Source organism: Lissotriton helveticus, chromosome 10, assembly GCF_964261635.1.
Source record: "Lissotriton helveticus chromosome 10, aLisHel1.1, whole genome shotgun sequence".
NCBI lineage: Eukaryota > Metazoa > Chordata > Amphibia > Caudata > Salamandridae > Lissotriton > Lissotriton helveticus.
Window position 1 is genome coordinate 1204963321 of NC_136071.1, and position 12119 is coordinate 1204975439.

A 12119-nucleotide genomic window follows, 5' to 3' on the forward strand; every position below is an offset into this window, starting at 1 on the left:
CCACTCCTTATGCCAGTGCATGTGACATCGATGCCAGTGCTGGAGAAGGATCTAAACTCCATAGTGGTTTCCAAATCTAAGCCAAACTCTTGTCGGCCATGGTCGCGGCCCAATCCCACCAGAGCACAGCCTCGTGCCAATCATTCGGACTCATTGCCGTTACCACGTGGCAGAGTTCAGGATTTACACCAGACGTTTGGCTCTGATTCTGATATCAATGGTAGCTTTGATGAGAAGGATGAATTTCTCCCACAGTATGACAAGGACTTCTGGTGTGAGTAACCACAGGAGACCCGCAGCCTTTTATACCTCCCAGACACTGGAATCGTCTCTCCCTTGGATCCTTCCACAGACAGGGATATCTTAAGAGATTTAGGGGCCAAGAGCCAAAAGTATTCTGGGGTTCTCTGTTCGGAACATTTTAGAATTTCTGCTCTTTCGTGCCCTCTTTGACCATGTCACTGATAGTGCACAGGCACACGTGTCCAAATTCTCAGTGTGTTTTCCATCCAATATTCAGAGCCTGTAATGTGCTTTTTCAGTATCGTATCACAGCGCCCGTTCACTAATGTTTTTGTAAATAATTTCTATGACCCCCTCCCATTTCTCATATGTGAGGTCCTGTTTTGATCTAAAATAAACTTGTTCTATGAATGTTGCATGAAACATAAACACAATAGTTCTCTGCAACATTTATTTAATACTCTCTCACACATCACTCACATTAAAAATCAATTGACGGAACATAGTATTTAAAACAATCTGATTAAGAATTATTGAAGGTTATCAGGGCAAGACTGTCTGCGGAACAGAGCTGGCTCTGTCAGAGGGCCCCCGGGGGCCCTGGGCCAGGCCCACTTTGCCCATGCCTTAAAACGTCTCTGGTCCCAGAGGAAAGTGCCTCTTTTGCTGTTGCGATGCGAAGGGCTGCGCAGGGTCTTGATTTGCAGCTTCCTACCATGGAAGTGAAGTCCCATGTTCTCACTGAGGTCTCCAGACTGGCCCGGCTCCTGCTGAGACTCTTCTAGCTTTAACGAGGCCCTTACGGATGCCATTTTGGGCACTCGGACAAAACCATGCTCTGGGCTCCAGTTTCCTAACTCTCCTACGTCCAACAGTAAAGTGAACCCTAACTCTTTCCTCCAACTTCGACTGATCTTGAATCGTATGTTAGACTTTTGGCAGCACATTTTTTTTGGCTGCCAGCCATGCCTTGATTTTGTCAGTGCCAGCTGCCCCCTATGTCGAGACATCCAGTCATTGTTGAGCTCGGTGGGCAAAATCGTGCCAGTAGTTTAGGGCGGTCTACAGGTTTTTTTAACCCAAACCATGATGAGATGCAGCAAAGTATATGATCCACTCAGGCTTAGACGCAACTCATTTCTTGGGCCGTGCAATCATCACGATTCTGGTGCTTCAAAACCACGCCTGGACGTGGTGTACAGGCATCTCTGGGGATGGTCAAGCATCCATAACAGATATGCCAATCAATGGCTCTAACTTTTTTGGCGAGCAACTGGACTCCTCCCTGGAAGAGTTTAAAGAGAGTAGGGCCACAGCACTTTCCTTGACCCCACCATGCAATTCTGTAAACAGTTTAAAATCTTACGGAGATATGCTAGAGCTTTTTGGTTGCTCCAACACCAGACCTGATGGCCTTTCATGGCTGAGGCCAGTGCTCAGAGGGATAAAGGCCTGTGGCATAAGAGATGACAAGCAGTTCAGTCTCCATCCCTCCCACAACCATAACCATAAAACCACTTTACTGTGTCCTTTTTGACACACCGCTGCCCTGTTGGAGGCAGAATATGACCTTTCCTCCATGGGTGGTAAGCCGTCACTTCACACAAGTGTGTTTGACAAAGTGCACACGGGTCTATGCCCTTCCCTTTTCTTTGTACCCTGCGGCACCTTCCACCACCATCAGTGTGGCTGACGGAGGACCATATGTCTGTTATGCAGCAGGAAGTACAGACCCTTTTGACCAAAGGTGCCTTATAGAGGGTTCCGGACTGGAAAGTGGGAATTTGGTGGTAAGTCCACTACCTACTTGTGTCAAAAAAGGATGGAGGCCTTCGTCAAATTTTACATCTTTGCCCTCTCACCGCCTTTCTATGAAAGGAATAATTTAAGATGCTGATACTAGCCAAGGACCTGTCTCCTCTGGACCCCGAAGACTGGTTGTAGCCTTGGACTTGTAGGACACTTATTTCCATATACCCGTTCTGCAGGCCCATGGGTACTATTCTTGGTGCTCCATTTTGGCCCCACTGGTGCCCTCCGTATAGTCACAAAAATAATGGCGTTGATTGCACTCACAGCTTTGATGTCAAGTTTCCAGTCCTCCCCCTACCTCGACGAATAGTTGTTTGAAGACCGGCTCGCCCCTGGCAGTCATAGACCACCAAGCACACGAAAGGTGATGGGAGGAATGCTCTAACCATTGGCAATAACTCAGGGTAGCATTCCACATGTCATTCTTTTGTCCACCATCCTAAGTCAGTTTGCATTGCTATATGCAAATCGGGCTGAGTCCAGCTCAGTACGAAGAGTCCAGCCCGAACTGCCAGGCCACACCCTTCCTTAGCCTGAACACAAGCGTCCCAAGACCAGCTTCACCCTGTTTGGGGCTCGTCCGTCAGATGTAGCTTGGTACCAATGGCACAGCGAGCACCGAACCCACATCTGGGCATACCATTGGCCACTTAGGGCTTTACATTAAACACACAAAAGGTGATGGGAAGAATGCTTGCAATACATCCAACCACTGGCAGCCGCTCGGTGCAGCATTCCAACCAATCGTTTTCATGCACTTGGTTAGACCAATCATTGCTGGCCCTGCTCCAACAAGAACAGTCCAGCTGGAGCTGCCAGGCCAGGGCCTCCATGAACTGGAACAAACCGCCCCCTCACTCGAGAGGCAGCTTGAAAACTGGTCAGCGGCCTCCCTATAAGGTCATTTATCTCTGCGGTGGCAGTTTGTTGCTAATGGTGAGCCTGATGACATTCAGGGAACCAGAGACACCAGGAAAGCCTGACCACAAGTCAGTGGAGCCTGTTTTTTCCCAACCACGAGACTGCTGCAGAAACGTACCTATAGGGCTGCGAAACCTGGACACATAGGGATCGGTCCCTGCTGGCCAACCATTATTGTTTGAACTCAAGGACCGGTGCATCAGTGGGGTCAGGCCTCGCGCCACAACTTGTTAGCATAAGGGTTTGTTCTGTGGCCTGCTTGTGCTCTTATTGTTAGGTTTCCTTGTCGCACTGCTCTTATTTTATACGTTTCATTGAACGTCTCATGGTCGAGATGAAAAACGTACACAACATCATAGCCAAATTTTTGTGAAAACATCTCCGTGCGCCTGTGAGATCCTGGAACACTATTTTCTGTTCGAATTAACAAATGTCCCTCCTGCGTCCCTCCGGTTCAGCACTCTCTTTTCAAACTAGCATCAAAGTGATTTCTATCTCCACCGTACTTCAAGCGCTAGGCTGGCTAAGGGACTCCCCTGTGGCAGGTACTCTAGTCTCCAAGAGCCTTAGGGGGCAGAGACAGTTCTCACTGGTTTACAGTCGTGTTAGTTGACCCTTTACTACTTTTTTTAGGCCTCACCTACTGACGCAAGCTATTTTGTTGTGAAAAACCTTTTGTGGGCTTACCAAAAGTTACCGCGGCTTACGGCTTGGCCATTGCTTACCAGTGGTTGGTGTTTTTCACACTTGAATTTCCTCATTTCTTATTTGATGAATGCTTCTCCTTTAGATTGTCTTTTCAGCCTAGCATTGCCTCTTGTCCTTTTGATTGGCTGACTTGTATTTTTCCACTGCTCTATATTAGTGGACTACATTTCTATTTTTGGTAAATACTCCATGAGAGTGCATGTGTTTTCCAGCTTTCTTCATTGGGTGCTTTTTTCCATGCCAAGTACCCACCCCGCGCGCTTCATGCTGATATCTTGCTGATGTGTTTCTACCCCACCCATATGTTGCTCTTTGCCTGATTCTCTCCTCCTCTGTTTACTCTCTGTGGCTGTTCTACCACCCCTCGAGTGCCTTTCAAATTATTATTTTTTTCAGCGTACCCGGCACCTCCCATTTACTGTGTGCCACTCTGCTTTAGGAAATGCACTCCAGTACAACTGAAAACTTCTTTTGTTTAGTTACTGATCAAAGTGGCATCCACCATCTTGAATTGGTAAATTTTAAAATACATAAAATGGCCACTGTGTCATTCCTTATGTGATGTTAATGCTATTGAATGAGGCAGTCGTATCAGCATGCTTTATTTTTCTTTTATCATTGGCAAGAAACTTTGGCAAAGTCACTAGGTTGATAAGGCACAATCTCCAATGCTTGTTGTGTCAGTATTTAGCAGTTAAGCTGCAGTGATGTTTTCAGTCAAATATAGTTTGCTAAAGTTTTCATTTGGATTATTGGTTAAAACAGTTTTAAAAATATGCTAAAAAGGGTTTTCCCAGTCTCAGGTGTGCAGACATGTTGTGCCTTGCTTTTTGAGTAATCAACATATTTCTTGAAAGGACGCCCTGCTGTACTCTGCCTTTTGCTCTCCCTGCTAACAGATGTTTCTATGTTGTCTGCTTCATTTGCAGCCTGCCCAGCTGTTTGCGGACCTCATGTCTGACCACGGGAAGGAGGTGTGGCCAGTGTGGGAGCTGCTCAAGTGGCCGCTTGGGCTGTCGGTGCACACCCTCCCGGCCATCGGTAAGTCTCGGTGAATGTACGTAAGGTTGGAGACTGCGACTGTGCGGGTCCCAGATTTGGATTTTGGACAGGTTTGCATTGGGGGTTGGGAGGGGTCCCCAGAAATCACTTCAATTCCTCGGTCATATCCATGAGTCTCCTCTGTGTGTGTGGGGTGTATGTATGTCTAGAATGAGTATGTCTGGGGTATATGTATGTATGTATAGGGTATGTATGTATGGGGTATGTATGTATGGGCTGTATGTATGTCTGGGGTATATGTATGTATGTATAGGGTATGTATGTATGGGGTATGTATGTATGGGCTGTATGTATGTCTGGGGTATATGTATGTATGGGGTATGTATGTATGTATGGGGTGTATGTCTGGGGTGTATGTATGTCTGGGGTATATGTATGTATGGGGTATGTGTATGGGTTGTATGTATGTCTGGGGTATATGTATGTATGGGGTGTATGTATGGGCTGTATGTATGTCTGGGGTATATGTATGTATGTATAGGGTATGTATGTATGGGGTATGTATGTATGGGCTGTATGTATGTCTGGGGTATATGTATGTATGTATAGGGTATGTATGTATGGGGTATGTATGTATGGGCTGTATGTATGTCTGGGGTATATGTATGTATGGGGTATGTATGTATGTATGGGGTGTATGTCTGGGGTGTATGTATGTCTGGGGTATATGTATGTATGGGGTATGTGTATGGGTTGTATGTATGTCTGGGGTATATGTATGTATGTATAGGGTATGTATGTATGGGGTATGTATGTATGGGCTGTATGTATGTCTGGGGTATATGTATGTATGTATAGGGTATGTATGTATGGGGTATGTATGTATGGGCTGTATGTATGTCTGGGGTATATGTATGTATGGGGTATGTATGTATGTATGTATGGGGTGTATGTCTGGGGTGTATGTATGTCTGGGGTATATGTATGTATGGGGTATGTATGTATGTATGTATGGGGTGTATGTATGGGCTGTATGTATGTCTGGGGTATATGTATGTATGGGGTGTATGCATGGGTTGTATGTATGTCTGGGGTATATGTATGTATGGGGTATGTATGTGTGTGTGGGGTGTATGCATGGGTTGTATGTATGTCTGGGGTATATGTATGTATGGGGTATGTATGTATGTATGGGGTGTATGCATGGGTTGTATGTATGTCTGGGGTATATGTATGTATGGGGTATGTATGTATGTATGTATGGGGTATGTGTATGGGTTGTATGTATGTCTGGGGTATATGTATGTATGGGGTATGTATGTATGTATGTATGGGGTGTATGTATGGGCTGTATGTATGTCTGGGGTATATGTATGTATGGGGTGTATGTATGTCTGGAGTGAGTATGTATGGGGTGTATGTATGTATGGGGTAGGTATGTATGGGGTGAATGTATGGGATGTATGTATGTATGGGGTGTATGGATGTATGGCGTGTGTATGTCTGAGGTGTATGTATGTCTGGGGTGTATGTATGTCTGGGGTGTATGTATGTCTGGGGTGCATGTATCTATGGGTATGTATGTATGGGGTGTATGTATGGGCTGTATGTATGTCTGGGGTATATGTATGTATGTCGGGTGTATGTATGGGCTGTATGTATGTCTGGGGTATATGTATGTCTGGGGTGTATGTATGTATGGGGTATGTATGTATGGGCTGTATGTATGTCTGGGGTATATGTATGTATGTATAGGGTATGTATGTATGGGGTATGTATGTCTGGGGTGTATGTATGTCTGGGGTATATGTATGTATGGGGTATGTATGTATGGGGTGTATGTCTGGGGTGTATGTATGTCTGGGGTATATGTATGTCTGGGGTATATGTATGTATGTATAGGGTATGTATGTATGGGGTATGTATGTATGGGCTGTATGTATGTCTGGGGTATATGTATGTATGGGGTATGTATGTATGTATGGGGTGTATGTCTGGGGTGTATGTATGTCTGGGGTATATGTATGTATGGGGTATGTGTATGGGTTGTATGTATGTCTGGGGTATATGTATGTATGTATAGGGTATGTATGTATGGGGTATGTATGTATGGGCTGTATGTATGTCTGGGGTATATGTATGTATGTATAGGGTATGTATGTATGGGGTATGTATGTATGGGCTGTATGTATGTCTGGGGTATATGTATGTATGGGGTATGTATGTATGTATGTATGGGGTGTATGTCTGGGGTGTATGTATGTCTGGGGTATATGTATGTATGGGGTATGTATGTATGTATGTATGGGGTGTATGTATGGGCTGTATGTATGTCTGGGGTATATGTATGTATGGGGTGTATGCATGGGTTGTATGTATGTCTGGGGTATATGTATGTATGGGGTATGTATGTATGTATGGGGTGTATGCATGGGTTGTATGTATGTCTGGGGTATATGTATGTATGGGGTATGTATGTATGTATGTATGGGGTATGTGTATGGGTTGTATGTATGTCTGGGGTATATGTATGTATGGGGTATGTATGTATGTATGTATGGGGTGTATGTATGGGCTGTATGTATGTCTGGGGTATATGTATGTATGGGGTGTATGTATGTCTGGAGTGAGTATGTATGGGGTGTATGTATGTATGGGGTAGGTATGTATGGGGTGAATGTATGGGATGTATGTATGTATGGGGTGTATGGATGTATGGAGTGTGTATGTCTGAGGTGTATGTATGTCTGGGGTGTATGTATGTCTGGGGTGTATGTATGTCTGGGGTGTATGTATGTCTGGGGTGTATGTATGTCTGGGGTGCATGTATCTATGGGTATGTATGTATGGGGTGTATGTATGGGCTGTATGTATGTCTGGGGTATATGTATGTATGTCGGGTGTATGTATGGGCTGTATGTATGTCTGGGGTATATGTATGTCTGGGGTGTATGTATGTACTGGGTCTGTACGTATGGGGTGGTGTGTGGTTCTGCTATGTCCTTCAGAGGGTGTCATTGCTCTCGTTATCAGAGCAATTGATGTCCAGACGGTGGCCCAGCCCTAATGATTAGGAGCTGCCTTTACTGGTGGCAGAAAGCGTCGGCGGATTATCCGTAGGGCCAAACCTACAGTTCTCTTGCAGAGTTGTCAAATGCCAAGCCCCCCCTATGGTCACTCCTCCCAACCAGGGTACACACGCATCTAAATCTAGAAGTTTATTTTTAACATACACATTTTCTCTTTAACTAGGGACATAAACTCTCATAGTTCTAGACATTACCGTGTGCATGGGTACCTGGTGGGCAATTGTGAAACACAAGTTATTCAATGAAGAGATTAATTTAGGAAGTTGATGCTCTTTTTCAAAGGAAGAAGAAACAAAGAGAATGAGAGAGAACGTAGGGAGAGAAAGGAGGGCTATAGAAAGAAGAAGAAAGAATGGAAATGGTGGAATAAAGCAGGTAAGTAACAGAATAGAGGGAGTAAGAAAAGAAAGAAGGCAGGGCTGTAGGACATAGGAAGGAAATAAGGAGAGGAAGGAATTGTGGAAGGAGAAGATGAAAGCAAATAAAAAGTGCAAAGTAAGGACAGGAAGTTTGCAGGGCGGTAAAGGCATCAAGGGGAGACTGAGGAGAAGGGGAAAGATGAAGAAAGAAAGCAGGAATGCGAAGACGAGGGACAGAAGTGAGAAGAAAAGGAAAGCAGGGATAACGTGGAGAAGAAAATGAAAGTAGAAAATCAGTCATAAAGGAGAGAAAGATGCAGAAGAGAAGAAAAGGAAAATGGCATAAAGAAGACAAAAAGGAGATGGAAAGAAGGATTGAAGCAGAGAAAAAAGGCAAGAAGAAAAAAGAGAAAGAAAACAAAGTGAGAAATAAGGAAGGGAAGCAAGAAAATCAACAGAGAAGGAACACAGTAGAGAAAGATAAGAGGCAAGGAACAAAGGAGAGAAAGAAACAAAAAAACAATAAAAGAAGAAGTGGAAAGAAAGAATGACAGAAAGGTGGCAGTTTACGGAGAAGTAGTAAAGAAAAGATAAAGATAAACAGAGAAAGACCAACAGAAATAGAGAAAGAAAGAGAAAGGGAAGAGATAAAGAACAAAGGAAGAAAACAAAAAAGGAGGAGGAAATAATATCAAACAGTGTTCTCTGAGGCATTGATTGATTGTCTGGCTTCAGAGCACTAAACAGCTCGACATTGTTGATTCACAGAGAATGGAAGGTTCGGAGGATTCACATAACCAGGGTAGAGTGTTTTAGAGAGCAGCATTAGAAAGATGACAGCTGAATACTCCCTACATCACCAGCGAGGCGCTGGCTGCTGTTAGCTGGTAGTTTGGACTCGACCTGCTGGAGAGACTCAGTACCCACAGGAAGTGCTTAGGCTGCTGATGTTTCTTCCTCCGAGAGGGAAGGGCTGTGGAATGCTTACTATTAACAAGGAGCCCCTCTACCCCATGGTACTCCTACACCCCTGTGGCCATCACTTTAGGAGTGGTGAGAGGTTGTGGTTGTGGGTTCTGCACTCTCTTGAGGCTTGGAAGACATACAGCCAGATTCATCAAGCTAAATTGCGCTCGCAAAGGGCCAGATTCTGAGATTCTTTGCGAGTGCAATTTTTGCATTTGGGATTCATCATCCCAAATGCAAAATTCGCTAATAAAGAATTCGCACATTTGCGAGGAATTGCATTTAAGGAATCTCTATTTGAGATTCCTTAAATGCAATTAGTGAACCATTTTAAAATTGCGAAATCGCAATTTTAGGCCGCTATTTACCGCGAGGTCAAACCTCGTTGTAAATTGCGAAAACTTAGAAAAATGCATTTAAATGCATTTTTCTAAGTTGCATGTTACACACACACATGTCCTTTGGACATGTGTGTGCGCAACACCAATGTAGATTAAATTTCAGGGGTGCTACAGGGTGTCCCCCCCTGCACCCTTGAAATCGCAATCTGATTTGCGATTAGCTAATTGCTAATCGCAAATAAGGAATGACTCCCCATTCATTCCTATGGGCCTAAAGGCCTAAAGGCCCATAGGATTGAATGGGGAGTCATTCCTTATTTGCGATTAGCAATTAGCTAATAGCAAATAAGGAATCAGTGGGAATCGCAAATTCAATTGCGATTCCTACATGAATCCCGTTTTGTGAGTCCTTAATAGCGAATCCTTAATTTTCGCTATTAAGGACTCGCAGTTCCTTACCTTGATGAATCTGGCCGATATTTTGGAGTCAGTCTGTAAAAGTTGGGCATGCTGAACCTGCTCTTTGTTTTGTGGGATTGGGTATGTGCCATCTGAGTGCTTTTAATGAGGCGGGGTGTGAGAGGGTGTGGCCGGACACATTGGATGGACTGCATTTGAGGCTGGGGGTTGACTGCTGCTAAATCCCTTCTCTTGCTGCTTCCTCCGCAGGGCTCGCTCTCACCGAGAGATTTACTGCACTGAATGAGGGCGGCAACGAGAAAATGAGGAACATGGCCCAGAGCCTGCGAACTGAGCTCGAGAACCTGCTGGGCAAGGACGGGGTCCTTCTTTACCCCTCGCACCCCAGGGTCGCCCCCAAACACCACCTGCCGCTTGGAGTACCCTTCAATTTTGCGTACACAGGTGAGTGCAGTTATGCTTGCATAGGTGGACTTTAGACAGTGTCTTTGCTACAGGTGGTAGAGAGTGTATAAAGTGCAAGAATGGATTGATGGTGGAAGGGGGTGGCTGTATCTAGAGTTGCAAATGCATTTGTCACCCCGAGTGGGACGGGTATGCTCAGACGTGAGTCCCGTGCTCTCCACGCCACTGGAGTTAACCTATCCTGGCTGAAGACGGCTGATAGCCAGAAACCGGTCCTTGGATGCTTGATTCCGGTCCAGAAAAGACATGGCTTGGCAGTTCAGGCTGGACTGTTCCCATGAGGCACAGGTTCAGAGCTGATTTGCATAGGGCCATGTCTGATCTGGGGTGGTGTGGAGTGCAAAAAAACGATGGATTTAGGCCCAGATCTCTGTACTGGGGTGAATGTATGACATTGATCTGCATTCTGCCCATCAGCTGTTGTTTTTGCACGTATCTAGAGTTGCAGCACAGAGCAAACCCTCTTTGTGGTGCTGTTCTCAGGTGGGATGTAGGCTGTCCTTACAGACCGGTGTGTGTTTGTAGACTGCAAGTACAGGCTCTTGCCTCCTTTCAGTGCTTTGCAATGAGATGTTGTCTGTTGTTGTTGCGGGATCATTGGTGTTGAGGTGAATGGTGTTATTGGTTGTGTTCCTGGTCCCTTGGTTTTGGGTCTTTGGTTTTGAGTCTTCGGTGGATTGTCTTGTTTGGTCAGTCCTGTGAGAATGGTCCTAGAGGAGCAATGTTAGATTGTGTCTCAGTAATTAAGTTCTTTGCGTTGAATATTAATGGGGTTGGTGTTGAATCATTTGTTTTATTGGTGATGTGTCTCTGGTCTTTGGATCTGGATCTTGGTGGATGGTTTTGGTTGTTGAGCCCTGTAAGGATGGACATGAATACACTGCATCAGATTGTGTTTCAGCAATTTAGGTCTGTCTATTGATGGTTCGTGGGTCGATAGAGGGTCATTGAGATTATTGGTTTTGAGGTTTTTGGGGCTCTTGGTCTAGGATTCCTGGTTCCTTGGTTTTGGGTCTTGGGTGTTCGTGGTTGGTCAGTTTCGGTGGATGATCACGGATGGCCAGTGTTGGATGGTGTTTTGATAATGAAACTCTTTGCACTGACGTCCCTCTCTTATCTTTCTTTAGGCATCTTCAATATCTTGGGGTTTCCAGTGACCCAATGCCCTCTTGGTTTGGGCAAAGAGGGCCTCCCCGTGGGCATCCAGGTGGTGGCAAATCACTTCAATGACCACCTCACTCTGGCTGTGGCTCGCTACCTGGAAAAGGCGTTTGGCGGCTGGGCCGTCCCTGGCACCTCATAGACTAATATATTTATTTTGTTTAGGGACAGTGGACCATGAGTTTGCTCCTAGAGACGACTACGATGAAGGCTATCAGGATATCTGAACTAGTGTGCCGGAGCCACCGTGCCTTGCGTTGTGTTCGACATTGGTGTTGTTCCTTCACATGGCACAGGACCGCGTCACGCTGCCTGTGAATGGATCCAGCACCCTTCGAGAAGGATTATGACATGATCCAGAGATTAAAACTGATAAACGTTGACATAATTCCTACTGTTGCTTGAATACATCACCAGGATCACCAAAGGAAATCTCCATTGCTTCTCTGCTGCCTTACCTCCAAGTCATGCCATTCTGGGTGAATGGTGAAACTGCATTATTTGCTTTACCTCATTTGATGCCACAGTCGTGTTGGGGGCGAGTCAGGTAGATCTGCGAGAGCAGAACAGAGGAGCTTTCACCCTCAGAGGAAGATCCTGCTCATGCGAAAGACAAAGATAAGATTATACTA

The 12119-nt window shown here is 45.2% G+C and overlaps 1 protein-coding gene across 1 annotated transcript in view; it reads left to right on the forward strand.

Moving 5' to 3' along the window:
* FAAH2 (fatty acid amide hydrolase 2) overlaps nucleotides 1-11875 on the forward strand; it is a 153808-nt gene extending 141933 nt beyond the window's left edge. The window contains exons 9-11 of the mRNA XM_078664081.1: nucleotides 4614-4725; nucleotides 10111-10305; nucleotides 11454-11875. Of these exons, the coding sequence (XP_078520207.1) occupies nucleotides 4614-4725; nucleotides 10111-10305; nucleotides 11454-11629 (483 nt within the window). The 3' untranslated portion in view covers nucleotides 11630-11875. The remainder of the gene's footprint in view (nucleotides 1-4613; nucleotides 4726-10110; nucleotides 10306-11453) is intronic.
* The last annotated feature ends 244 nt before the right edge of the window (nucleotides 11876-12119 follow it).